Here is a 19,216-nt window from a genome sequence, read left to right as displayed (position 1 = left end):
TAAATGATTTAATTGAAGTATATATGTTTGACTTAGGATAAAATTGATATGAAAGTGTGAAAATTTTAGTGGGTAACCTTTTGTTTGGTTAAGTTTGGATGAATTAAATTGTTATTGTTTGTTTGTAAAATCTGAAATGTGTAACTTATTGGTTTGAATTTTGCATCTCGTAGTCAAATTCACAGTTTATGGAAGAATCCACGTATTACTGGTGTGAATTCTACATCCTGGAGCCAAATACACAAGTTGTGAGAAATTCCACAGGTTGTTTGTGGAACATTATGTTTGTTTTCTTCGCTTTTGACATTAACTCGAGTCATTTCTTTGTTATGTGTTGCATTGTGCTCTTTGTGCTTCATGAATTTTGACAGGTTGTTCTTGAACTTTGGTATGTTAAATGCTTATACATATAATTGTGATCCTCAAGGTAGTGTTTCTAAAGTGGAATGCTATTGTATCTTGTTATTTGTAAGGTGTATTTGTGATAAGTACAGAGGTGAGATTGTTCTAACTCTTCTAGTAATTTGAGTCACATAGACAAAAAAATTTAGTAGTGAGAGTCAAAATTTACCTTATATTGCTCAATAGATTGGAAAAAGTTGTCTATATAAAACATAGTTATAACTGTTGAACACAAGAAAAATTGAACAAACACAAGTGCAAAATTTTATAGCACTAACCAATACACCGGTCCTCCAAAGGTAGAGTCTATTGAGTGATGATGTATGATTGTTTGGAGTAGATTGACATAAAGAATATCTTACAATCTAGACTATATTATTATAAATCAATGTTCATGATACTTTTCTCTTATTTAAAACTTATAAATTTTAAATTATATCTAGCTTACCATGTTTGTGTTTGGTATTGTTCTTTTGCTATGACTGGATTTTCTACGAGAGTAGAGGAGAATGTAGAATTTGGAAAAGAACAATGTTGAAAGTTTAGTAGGGATGATGAAGTACAAAAGTAGTTTGTTCTTTTGAACATCCATGAGCTATGATGTTACGTATCAATTACTCCATATTATCTATGATGTTTTGGAATACTTTAGTCGTCTATAATGAAGCACATTATAGTTTGTGCACGAAATGGAATATTTTATAAATGTGAAAGCAAATTTTTAGGAAGTATCAGAATTGAAAGATGTTGACGCCATAATGAATAATGAATGGCACGATCCAGAAGGTACGGTTCTGAGGAGCAAACCCAGAAATAATGCGAATGCTACGGTGGCTTAACTAGTTTGTGCATTAGCATAATCGGTAGAGAAACAAAGAGATGCTAGATGAAGACTGTGAAATGTTAAAGAGTACTAACACGCTGCTAAATTGAATAAAAATACAAAAACAAACGGGGAAGTAGCGATCAAATCAACAATTTCCAGACATGTTTTCCAGTAAAAAGGAATCCTTAAGATATTACAGAAGAAACCTACGTCAAACAGAACGGTAACAGCAACAACACAAATTACATTTACATCTCTTACACAAGAATAAGCTAAGAAATTTAAAATTTGCCTCTGATCCTATAAAAGATTATATATATTTTCCCATCAACTACACACTCGATCTTTTAAAACGGAGAGTAGAAGAGGGTTGTACAGAAAGCTGTTCAGTGTTGAAACTAGAGCCTTTGCTTCACCCGCCTCCCATTTATGTCACTGCCATCAAGTAGTGCTTCATTCCTATGCTTGCACATGAAGTCCGAATGCTCAGTAAATCTGGCCACGTACTCCAATAGCTCAGTCAGAACAGATGGGCAACTTTCCTTCAAGTACTCAAATCCGTCAGTTTGCATCACAGCTGAAGAATCAAAAGATGAAATACAATGGTTAATAATAAGAACTTTATGGATGCGGGATTAAGAAAGTTATCAACAATTTCATTCCAGATGGCCAGTGTTAACAATAGTAAACTCTTGTAATAACCATCTATAATAAACGTGTTTTACATGAGTACCAAGTATTTCAACCATTAAACAAAATCCTGGAAGAAGTTTACTGATTGTTCCATGATCTAGGCACCTTTTTGTCTTCTATTTCAATGAAAAATTACATGAGAAAATGAAGCAGAAAGCAAACTTAAACATTTACAAAGAGAAAAACTATTCGTAAAGGTTCTGGTATAAATTAATGGTGACACAAGTCTTTGAGGTCAACTTGGGACAACCAGAAGCTTTAGCATGGGTTAATAATTAGTTACATAGAAAACATCACTTTAAAGTAAAACCATATGATCCCTTTAAAGCTTAACAATTTTTTCATGCAAATACAAACAGGAAGACAATTGACAGCATCACTACTGATATTCAGTAACAACTCTAACTTGCAGACAACTGTAACAGACCCCCTCAAATACTGCACACTTCTTCTGGTAATTATTCAGATGGGAAAAACAAACCTCTAAGATTTTCAGAAGTAGCGATAAACTTGAGACAAACAGCTTTCAGTTGGAAACAATGGTGCTGCTCTGCCAAGGCTAAAGTTGTAGCCACAGTATTAATTGCTACATCTTCACAAAGACTTGCTTCACACGTCAGCCTAAGCCTCTCTAGGCCGTACCGATCAGCTGCTGCTAGAAGATGCTGAGCCATCAAGGTTGATGCCCACTTTGAGTTCAACCCAGTAAGCTCATGCATATCTGGTAGTGAGTCCCAGTATATAAAATGAAGCAATGCCTGAAAAATAAAGACACGACACAACTGACAAAACATTCTACATGCATATTGCTCACTGCAATTTATCAAGTTAAACAAAGACAGACACATTCACATTAGAGTTAGACCCAAGCCTTGCATAGTTGCAACTTGAAGATGTACGGAACCAGAGTCACCATGTACACCCATAATGCAATTACAAAACTAAAAGCTTGGAATTTTCTCTGCAAATTAAAAATATTAAAGAAACTATTTGTTATATTGTGCCAACAGCCAATTACATTCATTAACCAAGCACTTTGTTTGGATGGAGCGATGGAAAGTGAGAAAGTGGAAAATCCGAAAGAGAAAGAGGAAAAATGAGTAGAAATGCAAGTGACTTGAAAATGGATTAGTGTGTCTTATTCAGTAAGATTGATTTTACAACTATCACTATTATATGGTCATAAGCAGCCAGTACAACTTCAGAAACGAGAACCTAGACACTAAGGACATGCTTAGTTTTGTTTGAGAAAAAATTTCCCTCCTCCACTTTAATTTAGGAGTTTGTAAGGGAAACATGAAAAAGAAAATAACAAAAGGTTTTTCCCCTTTTTCTATATAAACTTTTGAAAACAACAAACAAAATAAAAACAAGATGGCATTTTTCAAAGTTAAAAATGGAAACAGCAAAAACATTTTCTCAAGCCAAACAAACTCTGAGGATCTACAAGCTCATAATGGTTAATTTAAATGAGAAAGGTCCGCGTGTTCTCTGTGAGCTACCAGCAACTGAGTCATCCAACAGCAAATGATACTACCATCTGGGCATACCACAAAATTTTCAACTTATCTGATAGCCATGCATATAAAGAAAAAAGTAATACAATGAAATGTGTGCATTTTCAAAAGTGGAGAAGCACGAAAAGAGAACAGATTGAAACCACATTAAAATGAGTTTTTGCAAACCTATTGGAATACAGTAAGACTAATTAACACAGGTACCAGAGCTGAGCGGGTATAAAGAGATACAAATTCCTAATAATGGAACTATGAAAGAAAGGTCAAGGGAAAAATGTACACAATCATGAAGTACTCGCGGTTAGGATGAGAGCAAAATAGAAACCAAAACCACACTAGGTGACCACATTACAAACAAAAACAAATAAAATATGGGAAGCACAAAGAGCATTTAACAAACCTTGAAAACTGGAGCCTCCATGTCCTCAACTTTAATACACTGGGTATTCTGATCTTTCATAGGACCAAAAAGCTGTGCTCTAAAAACAGGTGACCGAGCTGCTAATACCAATTTATGAGCAGAAAAAATTTCTCCGTTCACTTCAAAATTCACATCACTTCCTTTACGACTTTCAAGTAGATGCCCAAACTGATGGCCAATGCTAGAAGGTGGTATTGCAATCGTATAGATTTTAGGACCTTCCGTACGTGACCTCACAACACCAACACTACAATTCACAGAGAGACAATCATCTTTAAGGTAGTCCGATGTTTCTAGAGCTGTTCTCTTAAAAAATCTTTTGTAACCCCTGAAACACCCAAAACATCAAATAATCAGTAAATACAAAATACAACAAAAAATCAGTAAAAGGATATGAAGCCACGTACAAAGTTCAAGGATAAGAAGGGGGCAGGGGGGGTAAAGATAACTTGAGAAATGAAAAAGATCTACATGGATCATAAATTCCTTCCTAAAATGCAAAACTATATTTATACATACATGCATATACATAAAAAAAATAGCATAGATAAGAAAAATAAACAATAAATCATAAATAACTAAGAACAGAAAATAAGAGGTCCAAACATAACAACATTCAACAGACCCAAACACACTAAATAGGCCAAACTGAACAGAACCAAAATAGGCCAACACATACCAATCAGCTGTCACGAAACCCTACAACACCTACATACAACAAACAAAGGATGGTTCCAACCAGTACAACTATGCCAACATCTGGAAATGGTAATACCCGACAATGATGGTGTCAAAGACCAATAGTGAACTGCATATTGGAAAAGAGCATCTTTGTTCTAAGAGAAGAGGATAGAGGCATATCAACAATGAAACTCGCAATCCGCATAGCTAGTGTGACCTCTGTACGAGTTAGGAAGTGGACCCTAATCGTCCAAAAGAAAACTCATAGTATCAGGAGATAGCAACTTTACTTGTGATTTTTTACAAGACATTTCTCCCATTTTATTTCTCCAGATTGATACTTCTCTATCACCTTTCCACAGCATTTGTGGGCGGAGCAACTCCCAAGGGATGAAAGATCTCACCACTTAAAACACTAACTAAAATCCACTTCATTAGACAAGTAGGACAAACAAATTGAAAAGAAAATCCCTACGAGACTTACCTCAGAAAAGAAAATGAACACACAATTTGGTATACAACAGCTCAAGTACTTGACATGAAAATGCAAACAGTAGAACCTTAAACCATTAAATAATTTTGGAGGGGGGTACTCGTTAAGGAAAACCTAACCCGACCAATTAAAAAAAATCAATTACTTTAAAAAACACATGTAAATGTTTCCCTTCTCAATAAATACTTTCCATTTTTGTTTTCTTAACTGCTTCCTCGAAAGCACATGTTAGCATACGTTATGTAAACCTGTCACCTTCCAACAGTATTATAAGTTAAGAAACATACTAGTTTTTTTTTTTTTGGTAAAAGACCCGAGGTATCCTTCTCAGACACGATCTTGCTCGACTCAGTAAGACAAATATGAGCGACAACATTCAAGGACTCAAAAGAGACACTACTAGTTAAACTGGAATTCAGGTTCTCGGAGACAACTTAACAAATATGTCTTTTAGACAACACAAATTAAAGTGCAAGGCAGGGACGAAAATGAAAAACAAGATCAATATCAAAATTGATTTTTAAATCTCAACCCACCACATACTACCGCGGTATTTTAACGTGTAAGGCCCGCTTTCGAGTGTCCTCTCGAAATGGCTATGCACCTTGTGCCTCTCCTTGCCACTCTGATCCAAAAGGGTTAACTCGAAAAGCGCCCTAACGTCGGTGCCGTCGCTGGCCAGAGCGATGAAGAGCGACACGTAGGTCGCATTGTCCTCCACGCTCTTCCCATCGGGGTAGAAATAAATCGCCCAATCGTACCCTCCAACGGAAAACACGTCGGAGGCCATGTACTTTCCAATCCCGATCCCCTTCGAGAGCGAGTAGCCCGTGATCTTGAACTGGTGCGAGCCTCTCACCGTCTCCGTCACCGACGTGGAAGACGTGGTGGCGGGCGCCGCAGAAGAGGGGGACGCCGATGAAGAATTCGCCGACGGCTTGGCGGTTTCTCGGAGAATCTTACCCATGCGCTAGCCACCGTAGCGGAATCGGCGATTCTAAGATTGTGGCGTTGGAAGGTGCGAATTGGGGGAATTGGGGCAGTGAGGTCGATGCGGGGAATTGGGATGGGGATTTGAGTATCGGATTTGGATAACTGAGGTTTGATGAGAGAATATAGGTTCCGTCAGGTAGAGGTGTCAGATTGTGGAAGACGATGGATTTCTAGGGTTTCGATTCAGAGAGAGAGAGAGAGAAGACGAGAAGCGAGGAAAAGAAAAGATTGCGAAACGAAATGACAGATAAAGGCTCGCAAAATAGAATGGCTATGGCATTAAATAATTATAATTTTTTGGAGAACGAAAATTGGAATATTTATTATTTGATGAGTCGCGCAACTACCTGTCTCGATCCGCTCGCGTTCCTTCCCAAACACGTGTGCCTAATACTGTAACATAAAAGTTACCACACAAACACTCAGCCAGTTACTGCTCAGTGTGTTGTTACGTGGGATCATCACGTTAGCTTTTAGTAAAAGTATTTAAGTATTTTTATTTTATTTTATTTTTATATTTATTGTTGATTTATTTGAGTATAAATTTTGTTAATTATTGATGATTTGATCTTTTTATGTTAAATTAGTACTAACATTGTTTTTAAAATACGTCACGTTTTATTTGGGTAGATATTTGTGCAATGAGAGACTAGTCTTTCTCCTTACTTCTGAAATTGGTTAAACTGCTCGCTTTCAGTTTGGACCGTTCGCTTGTCAATTACTCCATTCGGTCGTTGTCTACTCCTCTTGGCTATACTCTTGACCGAACGGGGAGCTACCTCCAAAAAGCACTCTGACGCTCAAGTTAGGAACGATGTAATGAACTATTTAACACAGTTGAGTATTTGAATCTCGTAGAGTGTGAGTTGAACATATCTGGCTTTTGACCCTGTCATTGTATTTATAAGTGTTTCATAGACCAAATAAAAACAAACTTACCTTGAGATTCGGTTAGATACTCCTAAACGGCTTACCAATAGTTTTAATCAGAGATATCTTTGATTATTTTACCATCGGTTGGACTTTTGTCCCAATAATGATTTAAACAATAATAACTTAAACATTGGCTCAATTATGGCTCAACATTGATGTAACGAATGTACCGAATGGTCTTGAGTGTCTAACCGTTCGATAACATTGATGTAGCAGATGGATCGAACGGTCTTGAATGTTTAATCATTCGGTTCATACTATATACCATACACATTTCAATTAAAAATAATTTATATATATATATTTTTTTGTAAAGGTCTTTATACAACATGCTCTTATTATTTAATTGAAGAGCTTATGCCTCAATTGAGTACAAAATAAATGTAAGTATCAAAATCAATAAAAAAAGATATCAAAATATTCATTAAGTCTTTTATAAATAGTTATTTTATAGTTTCTTTTGTGTGTTTTGAAAATGTGGTGAATTGTGTGTTTGTTTAAGTCAAAATATATATTATACTTTAGAAATATAACAATTCAGAGTTCTTTTGAAATATAAAGACTAATGAAATATATTGAATTATGCTAGATAACTTCCAATGTTCTTATACATAAGTTGGTGTAGAAATATGGTAAAGTTATATTTAAGGAAAAAATACAGGAGAAATGTATTAATGAATAATTTATTCATCGATGAATGATTTTTTTTGTAGAGTTTGAAGAAATAAATATATTTTTTTTGAAACTGTAATCGTATGTCACTTTTTAGTTATCTTAGTATCGGATAAGGTATTTTCTAGAAAACTCTCATGAGAATGTTTATTTATATTTTACGGAATAATTGTTTTTTTCTTTGAAAACTTTATGAATGAATTAGATTGATTGATGTAATTTGTGGTGATTTCACATTCAACTTTGATATAAATGTTGATACAGTGAATGAAAACCAAATGTATATAATCAAATTTAAAGGTGTAAATAATCATTTTGTAAAATGTACATATCTAATCAAGTTTACAAGTTAACATTATGACAATAAACTCGTCTGTGAGCTATAACCAACTTTAATTATTCTTATAAAATTTGTTATTTTATAGAATTGTCTAATATTTTTGCAATGTCTCATTATTCACTAAATTAAACTTCAACAACTATATTTGATTAAAATATTTTTCATACAAAATATTATATATAAAACAAAATTAAGGGGTTTAGAGAAACATTAACTAAAAGGACTTTAGAAACTTTAATGTAAAAAAATGATTTCTTAGAAAAAAAGTAATATAACATCTTAATTGAGGTAGATTTTCTCTTGTTTTAAGAATTCAAGGATAAATGAGTTTGTGAAACGAAGAGTAAGTCCACTGACTATTTTTGGCAGATAAAATTTAGTAAATAGAAAAAATCATGTGCATATATCATGATTATTTTTTATGATATTTTTTTTCTGAATAAGTTTTTTTAAAGGAAAAAGTCAATAAGACAAGATCTAAACAATACTATTTAAAACGTTATCAAGTTGTTACATATTTTCCTTGGTAAGAGTCAAACTCTAATATTAAAATAATTATATTAATCCATGATACTAATCAACCAAAACTCTCTTAATGCTCATCACTTATTTTTACTAAAAGAACAATAAGAGAAAAATTTATTATTAGTGTTTAGTAACTTGATAATATTTTTTTGCTAATTAATAAATAGATTAGTTTCTTTTTTATTCAAACAAAAGATACAAACAATGCTTGCTAGGTGAAAATAAAGGCACAAGGTGTAACATCCCAAAATATAGTAATTACTGTAATCAGAATTAATTACATTAACCAATAAAACAGTGCAGTCTTTACAATACTCAGAACGAACGTTAAAAGCCGAACGGCTGAACATACAGAAATAACGAACGCTAGAAAGACATGAGTTCGGAGACGAACGACCTTACAAAACTATGACCGAACGTCCAAAAATAAAACTAATAAACTAACAATATACAATACGCGAGCGCTCTAAGGCTCGGCTTTAACTTCCACATCTACCAGATTTACGTCTTCCAAATTTTCTTCTTCTAGCACTTCTTCAAGTGACGCTCCTCCATCTGCTCACATCCACACGGATGATCATTGCATTGACAAGACGAACGTACATAGACAATACGACAACACAAGGAAAAACGAAAGGGTAAGCTTAAGTAATTTAATTCATATGTCAACACATGTATTAACATTTCAGATCATTCAAACACATAACTCAACATATACATCATCCCACATACATTTATATTTATATATATATATATATATATATATATATATATAGATACTAGACCGACCGTCCGGACATGTATGAATCTGTGTAGTTACAAGCGTCCTTGCACCCGAGTGATGTAGTAACTGGGATACACCAAACAGCTGCCACTCGAGGTCAGTCCGTTCTTACGTTGCCCATGTTAACTTATGGACTAAGGACCTCCTGCCGTTCCCACACATGACATACTTCCTCTACATGAAGATAGTACTCACGGAACATCAGGATGGACAGCGAGTCTTAACTTATCCACAGTCATACTTTACCAAATTTAATATTCAATATATATGAGAGTCGTTCCTCCATGGAACGCTCGTTCAAATACCACAATCATAATTTCCATTCTTATAGTGTTCGCACATCTTAATACTTCCTTTTATTTACATTTTCATTCTATGTTCCACTTCCATAAAAAGACGAGCGTTCAATCCTCTACACAACGAGGACGAACGTCAAGAGTGAGACCGAAAGGTCTTCTTTTCAAAAGAATAAAGCTGACACATTTTACATGACGAACGTGACCACTACTAGAATCAGTTGAATGAACCGACTCTTAGAGATATAACATAATGTTCAAAAAATAATTGAGGTTCAAAGACTTTAGACCAATTTAAATGGATAGAGATATCAAAAGAAGATTATCTAGTTATAACGAGGACAATTTGTTCAACAGGATCGACTGTCAGTCAATGACCGAAAGTGAATATTCATTTACTGATAATTTGAGACGAACGCTATTTACGTACGTTCTGCAATTCAAAGGTATGGACGAGCGTTCGGTATAAGACCGTACACTTCTGAGGACGAACGCTAGATATAAGATCGAGCGCTATTTAGGACGAACGCTTAGTGTAAGACCGAGCGCTACTTAAGACGAACGCTTGGTATAAGACCGAGCACTACTATTTTATAAATATAAGGGATAATGACTTAAATTTAATTTACAAGATTGCCACTAGGCTGAGCCGATCGCTCAACATAGTGTTTCATGGGACGCTCGTTCAATTTCAAAACTCTTTTCAAATAAAAGAATTCCTTTTTAAGCAATTGACTAGAAACCGAACGGTATAAGACCGTACGATGACGAACGTATTTTATCATATGATAGAATCATTATATTCAGATTTTCATCTTCATCTAAACTTAACATTTCTCATATGATTCATAATCTTATAATTTCCGATTCATCATTTAATTCACATACTATATAGAATTCATATTAATAAATCATACTATGCAATAATCATCCATTATCCAATTCATACGTATCAACCAACACATACCATATTCATTCATACATAACAGCGATCGTTCAGACATACTCAAACACAACATACATCTCATACATTCTATTTCTATCATGCTTGCACACAATCATCTACGTATAAACTAAATTATTAAGTTTCCCTTACCTGGATAGCAGTGTACTCCCAACAAGCAAGGTTTTAGTGCGACCTCTAACAACGTCCTACCCTCAGGTTTCGCTCAACAACTTGCACTCAATCTAAATACCAGAAATAATAAACAACTCAGACCTATAACCCATGCATGCAACCAGAACTAGGGTTCGCATGAAACCAAAAGAACGAACGGTTAGCGACGAGGACTTACCAGTTCCGATCCAAATTCTGTTCGGTCCAGAATGACGCTCACGTCTCCAGGTACGGTTCTGAAACGTGATCGGAGAAGGAGATGATGAGTTACAGTAGAGAGAAGGTGAACTGGTTCTAGAGAGAAGTTAGAGAAAATGAAGGGTTTTGGTTCTGAGGAAGAAGAAGAGTGCGTGCAGGTGAGAGAGCGTTTTTCGAAACTCAGTTTTGTTAATTTTCACGCCCAAACGAACGAGCGTCTCCTCTGCTGACACCTGCACTCCCACTTCTGACTTCCGAAGCTTCTAACGTGACACATGGCGCTCGTGCATGCAGTGCAAAGTGCGTTTTTAATGCACTAGACGTGTGGCGCGGTGCATTTAAGGAAGCAACCAGGTGACTCAGCAGTGCATTAATGACAGATTAGACAGTATAATCATGGGTTAATTTTCCGAGATCTCACACAAGGAATAAATGGAAAAAGGTTATTAAAGTTTTAAAGGAGAAGAAATAAGGTCAAAATAATTTTTAAAACGGTGCAATTCACTTATATATTTATCACATATTTCATTAATGTCTTTCTCTCTTTTCGCATTGAATTTTATTTTTCTTTGTCAAAATGCCTTTAATTGCTATTTTATTTGTCGACTGTGTTTTACTTTTTCTTACTTTCATTACGGTAGTAAAGACTAACTTTTCTAACATGTTCAACATTTTGAAATGATTTAAACATGGTTGTAATGCAAAAGAATACATGTTTATGTTATCTTTAATGTAAAGTTTTAGGAAAGTATTTTAATAATGTAGATTAAGACAATTATAAAGTCACAACAATGATGATACAGCATTGGTAGGGAACACATAAATATGCGTTAACATATAAGAAAATTTTCTATTTTTATACATTCTTTAGTTTAATTTAATGCTGTAAGTTGCTCAAAAAATCAAATTCTTTTTTACTTTTTTTTATGATGGAAGAATAATTAATTTTTAGAAAAATATTTAACGAACTCTTAGGACCTGTTCTTTTGAGTGGATTTGAGGGAGTGGATTTGAGAGGATTTGAAGATAATTTTTTTTGTCGTTTTTTTGAGCGAATTTGGAGATAAATGAGAGTGAATTTGAAAATAAAATTTGTGAGAATTAATATAGAATTGTATTGACGTGACAAATTAAAAAAAAATATTTTCAAATTCATTTTCATTTACCTCCAAATTCGCTAAAAAAAAGGACAAAAAAAATTATCTTCAAATCCTCTCAAATTCCCTCAACTCCACTTAAAAGAACAAGGCCTTACATTTAATTTTAATATAGAAAAACTATGTTGCTTTAGGACTATTTATGAGCTGAAAAACTTAAATGTTAGCCTTCATTTGTAGTATACCATAAAAAATATCATTGTCATACGAAACATTCTGAATTTTGATATTGCATTCATTTTAATGTACTAAAATATTTTACAGTATTATTAAAAAGTAAAAATATTTATACATAACTTTACAAGTAATATTATAAAAAAAATTAATATTCTGACTTTTGAATTAGTCATAATTAGATTCAAAATGCTATTGTTAGTACATTCTAATTAAGCTATACTATTTTCTTATACTCTTAAAATCTGATGTATTTGTTATAATTTTTAACCACAGAATCTGTCAAAAGTTAATGTATTTATTATGTTTTGACATTGATATTGATATCTTCTCAGCCAAGTGTTGTGTCCACTTCAACACACAAAATGTGAGTATTTTATTTATAAAATAAAGTATTTATTTAATAATATTTTTCTGGTCCCAGCAAATGCTATGCTACAAGCCATTTTTCACTAATAAAGTAATAAACGTAGTATTAATGTCCTTATACAGTATGAAGCCAACCGCAAACCGTCTTTCATGGAAATTCAAACGTTGACTATCAAGCCGGTGCGTACCATTAGTTTTTCCGTTTTGGAAGTTTCTGGATCCGGGAAGTTTGTTTTTTTTTTTGTTGAGCTGATGGATCACAATAAAAACCTAAATTTTTTAGGTTTGTGGAAAATATTCAGGATTTGAGGTGCGGGAAGAGATAAGGGCATGAGGGCATGACTGAGTGCACGAAAGGAGGGAGCATTTGGCTACAGAAAATTGTTTATTAAGACCGGGTTTCTTTCAAAAATGGTGCAGAGTCTCTGTTTGATGGCATCTCATGGTTACCCAACTGGCCTTGTCTTACACCCACAACTGGGTTTGGCGGGCACCAACATGAAGGTAACATCAAAAAGTTGTGGTTTTTATGTTTTTTCGCAGTATTAACGAGTGTAATGGTGTTTTACTGTAAATTGGGTATGTTGATTAAAGTTTTCAATGAGGGATTGTGCCTATCTGACCTTGGTATGATCACGCAAGGCCATGTTTGGCAATGGGGATGAATTTTTCGTTTTAGGTAATTTATAAATGTTATAGATTATTCTGTAATTTTTATGATGAAAGGAATAGAATAAGAGATTATCTTACCTTTTAATCATTCGTATTCGTAATTCATTAGGCCTATCTGTGGAGGAGGGAGGGTGCGTTTTTCATTTATAAATTTAAGTATAAGCTATTTTAGTAAAAGAATTATGATGATTTGAAGGTTACACGATAATCTCGCATTTCATTTGTCTGATTTTGTAAATTTCTTAAACTGTGAATTGTTCCCCTATGATAACAAAGTTTCCCCATAACCAAAACTCATAATATCATCTTCCACGGGTTCTAATACTGAAATTATTTTGACAGTGTTGTGCATGCTTAATTTAGTTTCTTATATTTTTTAGTTTGTTTTTCAAGACAGGGCTACCAAATATCCTTTCCTTCTCCAGTAGCGAAAGTCGACCTAATTAGATACGAGTCTCCTTATCTCAAGCAAAGCCCATGTGGAGAGTCAAGGAAATTCCAAAATGAATGGGTTGATTACAATGAGGTTATTAATGTTGACTTCTCAGTTCAACGTCCCGTGCTTACTGATGAAAAAGGTCCTTTTTGTGGTTAACTTTATTTATGACGTTAGATTACTGTTTGATCGTTCCCATGCATGTTGGTAGTAGTGTTTAATGTTTGAAAACTTCAAGTAACAGTACACCTACCGACCTTGTACTGCATGTTCATCAGTGATTCTATCTCCCCTCATAAACTAATCATGTGGAAATATCACATTTAGCTAGCTACTCTACTTAAATTCTAGTTGATGTAAATACCTTTTGAATTTCAATGTTCTCTGATTGCTTTATGTGTCTTCATGCAAAATTCCATCGAGTCTCATTGTAGTAAGGAGGATGGCACCTTTTTTGTCTTTGTTTATTGATTATGCATCTTTCTTTCCCATGTTAATTTAGTGGTGATTAGAACCTTGGAAGAACCACACCAAAAGATGCCAGCTATGGTTGTTGTAGAGCCGAAAGCCCTATTATCCCCCACTAGAATCCCATACTTCTAATGAGGGTCTCAAGTCCCTTATTGGATCCTAAAAGGTGACAAGATATTGAATCTGATGACCAACGATTTAGAGTAACCATTGAAGGTTGGCTTGTTCTCTAAGATGTTATGTAGTACAAACTTGCCTAAGATATGTGGTTGCATCTTTTCTTATTTTTGAGATGAATACCTGAGATGATTTATGGTAGTAAATCTTTTTGTGCTTATTCTGACTTCTGAATATCGTTATCTGTCTTTGGTTGCAGCAAACTGCTCAAGTGCAGTCCTTTTTGGCTTTGGAATTGTTGCACAATGCACTAAGCGTGATAACATTATAAATTTGCTAATGTCTGAGACTGCTGAAGCAGGGAAAGATGGAGCAAATTTATCTTTGTTATCGAAGTTGATGAAATTGCAGTTGTCAGGCAATGGTGAATCTCGGCAACCATTGTCATCCCTTATCTATCCAAGTAATCAATTAATCATTCAGAAGCCTTTACTGCATTTTGTTCAAGCTTCAGCCCTTTCTTCAAAGATCACGGTTCATCCAGATGGTCAAATCACATTTATGGGTACTGCAATTGAGTTGAAAGATCTTGTCTCTGTAGTTGCTGAGTCATACTTATCAAAAAGCTCACAAAAGGGTGAAAAGCAATTTATACTTGTTCCACTCTTCAATTGGTATAAATATTTTGACCATATTGACTTGTTTAAACAGATTCTGATTGTCCAGTCATCTGAACGACTATTTTATTTGCTTAAGAATTCACTTTTCTAAAAGTAATAATATAACTTTCTTTGTAAATTATGTTGATCTTTGGATTAGCATCAACCACTCTGCATTATTTAGATATTCAACATCTAAATAACAGTTTTACCAAAGCAAAGCATGTTTTCAAATAATGTGTCTCTTTTCTATCCGTTTAGGTTTTATGTACCCACCAGACCGGAGTCTTTGCACATCTTATAAATGTGTCTCCTTTGTATTATTATTATGTTTATCACAAGAAGTTAAAAGTTGAGTTCATGATTGAGCAAATTTTACATGTAAAATTGCCCATAATCACTACTATTTAGATTAAATTTAAGTGTACATTTGTCTCGGCATACATGTGTTTTTCTTTTCAATTTGACCCCTCTACGTGAGTTTTCAATTTAGTTCCTATGTGTGGAAATTTTTTTTATTTGTTCTTTGCGGGCTATTGCTATTATAATGCTGTTAGTTGAAGTAATAACATTTTGAAGTATAGGTGTCAAATTATAAGTGTTGTATGTAGGAACCAAAAATATTCTATCACTGGTTCCTATATGTGACAATCATTTCTAATTTGATTCTTGCAGTCTATTGCTATTATAATACTGTTGATCAAAGTTTCATTACGTAGTGGAGTATGGTCATCAAATTAAAAATGTGTCATCAGGGACTGGGAATATTATATCTTTGACCCTCATTAACAACCATTTTGAATTTGGTCTCTCTATACAGTGATGGTCATGGCAATATCACACTGTTACAAATAACAGACAACAGGAACGATATTGAAAATAATTGTCCATATAGATATTAAATTGAGAACCTTTTTGTATGGGGACCAAGTTGACAAGAAGTCTTGTGTCACTAACATATACCTTTACCCTTTTCTTGTGATATCTAGAAAGTTGATTATTGTGTCAATGAACCTCCATTTATCACTCCAAATATGTTGACTTTATTTCTTTATATGTGTGTATGTATGTATTATCATTGCAATAAATTTATGAAGTGTCATACAAATGCATGTAATAGGGTCAAAGTTCAAATCTTGAAGAAGGCATTTGTTTGTAGGCCATCCTAGCGTGTACTTTAATTTGTTGAGTTGTGCCCACTGTCAATTCCTAGCACTTTACCTCACAGCCAATGGCTGGAGGGAATTCACTGTCTTTGGTCCCGGACAATATGAATACTTGTATGGGAGTTAACTTGATTTAGTTTAAGTCAATTGTTTAACCTGTGTTTCCTTGCTTCAATTGATTTTTCAATTATGGTGTTATCAGTTCTTCTGTAATAGAAAGAACCTATATATTTCAAGACACAATTTAACGGTATATTTGGTGATATTCCATATGGACAGGGTGAGTATCAATGAATTAGAGAGAAGTCATCCCTCTACATTGAAGAAACAATCCACCTTGACTGCTCCTTTAAAGAGGTATGCAGAATATACTTTTCTTGATCTTGTTGACATGTTTTCCTGCTGGGATATTGATAGGATATAATGTGTATGATAGGAGGAAACAGATTAAAGAGTAGTTGTTAGTTAGGTTGTTAGGGTGAGTGAGGTTTCCTTTATATAGTTGGGGGTCCTGGTATACTAGGCACTTTTGGATAATTTTGTAGATTGAGCTTTAGCTCTTTGTGAAAGGGAAACCCTTGGAGGAGAGAGTGTTCTCCTATTTTTGTGTTCTTTTTATACAATAAAGAATATTACACTTCTTTCTCTTTTCAATTCTGGGTTTGTATAAGATATGCTCTAACGTTTAATTGTAAAAATAGCCTGTATTCATCTTCCAGCACCCTTGTTTAGCTTTTAAATAGCTGAGCATTGGACTATTTCTATATTGTGAATTATGTAAACTTGAGATTCAAACAGAGAGAATATATGTTTAGAGGGCTTAAAGGACCTTTCTCATGTTCTTCTATTTATATTAATGAAAAGTTGATACAATAGGATGATGAAAGATCAAGGGACTGTCCTAGACTGTAACGCACAAAACTAGGTAAAGTAGAGATAACCCCAACACACTACTCCCTACTTTAGTCTACTGATTTCACTAACATAAGTAGATTAAATAATTATTTCAACACTCCCCCTTAAGCTGGAGCATACAAATTGTATGTACCAAGCTTGAAATAGATAAACTCAATCTGAGGTTCCCTTAAGGACTTGGTCAACACATCTACAAGTTGGTTATTTGATCTAACAAACTCAATACTTATTTTTTTTGTCAACAACTTTTCACGAACAAAATAACAATCAATTTTTATATGTTTAGCTTTCTAGTGAAACATTGTATTTAATGCAATGTGGAGAGTAATTTGATTATCACATTTCTGGATGTCAGAAGTTAAACTCTTGAAGAAACTGCTTAACCCATAAAGTTCACACGTTAGTGATATCATTTTCCTATATTCAGCTTCAGTTGTTGATCACTGTTTCTTACTTTTTGTAATGGCTTTTCGTCCAACGAGGGACTAAACATATGCATCACTGCTTTCCCTATTTATTTTTCAACTTTAAAGAATATCAGAACAATCCATCTGATCGATTTTTTTTAATAATTGCCTGATGAGAAAAAGTTATCATCTATAGTTTCTTTTGATATTGACTTTATACATGGTTGTGGATAAATTTGATCATGTTCAATTGTTGGACTGCATACTAAATAATACAATGCCTGTATTGTAGTTTCTTGCTCAAGAAGTATTTAACATTAATGCTTTTCTCTTATCTACAGCCCTGAGAAAGTGAAACCCAAGCCATCTCCAAGAAAGAGCAAGAAAGTAGGCATGGACAGGGATCGCTACAGAAACTATTCATATGCATGCGAGACCCTTCTGACCCTGATTGTGGACAAGAAGCAGCGTGGCAGGACAGCAATTCTCTCCCTGAAGAAATTTAGCTCTGAGCTTTTTGATCTTCTGATACAGTTTACTGCCAGTATTGGTGGAACCGGCGTTGCTTTTCTGCTATTTGTAGTGCGTAACCTAGTTGGTGGAAAGGCTACCTTCTGTGCTTCTAACTTTTTCAACACTGGGTTTGGATTGGGGTTGCTTTGTCTTTCTGGGGCAGTAAATAAGCTCAGGGTCACAATTTCGAGCATCGGCGAGAGCTCAGGAGAGTTTGGTTTGAAAGAAGAGAAAATGATGCAGAAGCTGGATGAGAGCATAAGAGATATTTACTATACTGCTGCGGCATTGCTAGCAGTGGTGATGCTGAGCTTTGCTTGAGTGGCATCTCCGAAGACTAGTTTGATGAAGTGAATAATGCTCAGTTATTTCTGGTTGGTTGGATGTCTACAGTGATGGCATTGGTGAAGCAAAGCAGACTGTTAAAGAACAAATGTTCCAATTAGTTTTACAATGAGATCTTCAAGGTACAATGCTGATCAACAATCCGCTGTTATTTTCCTACTTGCAATTAACTCGAGTATTCCTTAGTATTGTAGCTTGTATAGAAATTTGCAATGGAATCAATAAAATGACTGCTCTATTTTCATCGTTAAAATTAGTATGATGTTCAACTGAATACTTTGGTTAAAAATAAAATTTAATAATTGTTCTTATACCCCCACTGAAAGGTCTTCACCACCATCTACATTCATCAAAATGGGGTGCTGCGACTAGTACCTATGCAGTCTGTAAATGAATAAACAGAGTCTATAAGGAAAAAGGTGGTCAGACCATTTGATACTTATGTATCAGTCATGTAAATTTTTGTATTTGTAAAAGAAAAAGAAAAAGTAAAAAATAATGAAAGATACTATTAAATGGCAGTAAAAATATTGAGTGTCAAATTATCACTGTTGGTTTTAGGTCAGTAAGAGTTGTTAGCAGGCATGAAGAGTGGAAGAGAAAAATTAACTCTTTTTCTGCATGGAGATTATGTTATTTACAAACAAGTCGACATATTTTTATTGAGTTATTTTTCTCTTATTTTATTTATCATGAGAAGAGAAAAGGAGCAGTCAAAGTAAAAAAAATAGAAATAAAAGAATTTGTTATGGGTCATAATCTTCAGTTTTTGTCACCATCCAAGGTTGAAGAGCTTTAAGCGGAAAAAAGATATATATTAGGAAAACAGTTGAATTATGTTTTCATCTTTGCGTATTGTCAAGCTACCCAAACAATTTTTTATTCGAAAAAGGTCTTTTTTTTTATAAAAAATAAATATAAATC

General features: G+C 34.1%; 2 protein-coding genes across 3 annotated transcripts; one reads left to right on the top strand and one right to left on the bottom strand.

Moving 5' to 3' along the window:
* Positions 1 to 1,362: 1,362 nt before the first annotated feature.
* On the bottom strand, positions 1,363 to 6,295 carry LOC108329067 (BTB/POZ and MATH domain-containing protein 2). Its single transcript, XM_017563061.2, has 4 exons — positions 5,570 to 6,295; positions 3,839 to 4,187; positions 2,403 to 2,679; positions 1,363 to 1,805 (listed from the first exon to the last, which is right to left on the bottom strand). The coding sequence occupies exons 1-4, from the start codon at positions 5,998 to 6,000 to the stop codon at positions 1,627 to 1,629; spliced, it is 1,236 nt and encodes a 411-aa protein (XP_017418550.2). The 5' UTR covers positions 6,001 to 6,295; the 3' UTR covers positions 1,363 to 1,626.
* Positions 6,296 to 12,652: 6,357 nt separating this feature from the next.
* LOC108329721 (uncharacterized) lies at positions 12,653 to 18,545 on the top strand. Of its 2 annotated transcripts, none has more exons than XM_017564069.2 (6): positions 12,653 to 12,771; positions 12,894 to 13,095; positions 13,661 to 13,841; positions 14,547 to 14,961; positions 16,392 to 16,469; positions 17,776 to 18,545. In XM_017564069.2, the coding sequence occupies exons 2-6, from the start codon at positions 13,003 to 13,005 to the stop codon at positions 18,266 to 18,268; spliced, it is 1,260 nt and encodes a 419-aa protein (XP_017419558.1). In that variant the 5' UTR covers positions 12,653 to 12,771; positions 12,894 to 13,002; the 3' UTR covers positions 18,269 to 18,545. The 2 variants fall into 2 exon arrangements, with proteins under 2 accessions (XP_017419558.1, XP_017419557.1); XM_017564068.2 differs by having other exon boundaries at positions 12,678 to 12,771; positions 12,875 to 13,095.
* Positions 18,546 to 19,216: the final 671 nt, after the last annotated feature.

This window comes from Vigna angularis, chromosome 2 (genome assembly GCF_016808095.1).
Source record: "Vigna angularis cultivar LongXiaoDou No.4 chromosome 2, ASM1680809v1, whole genome shotgun sequence".
NCBI lineage: Eukaryota > Viridiplantae > Streptophyta > Magnoliopsida > Fabales > Fabaceae > Vigna > Vigna angularis.
The sequence above is the reverse complement of the archived record's forward strand: the minus strand, read 5'-3'. Positions and strand labels throughout refer to the sequence as shown.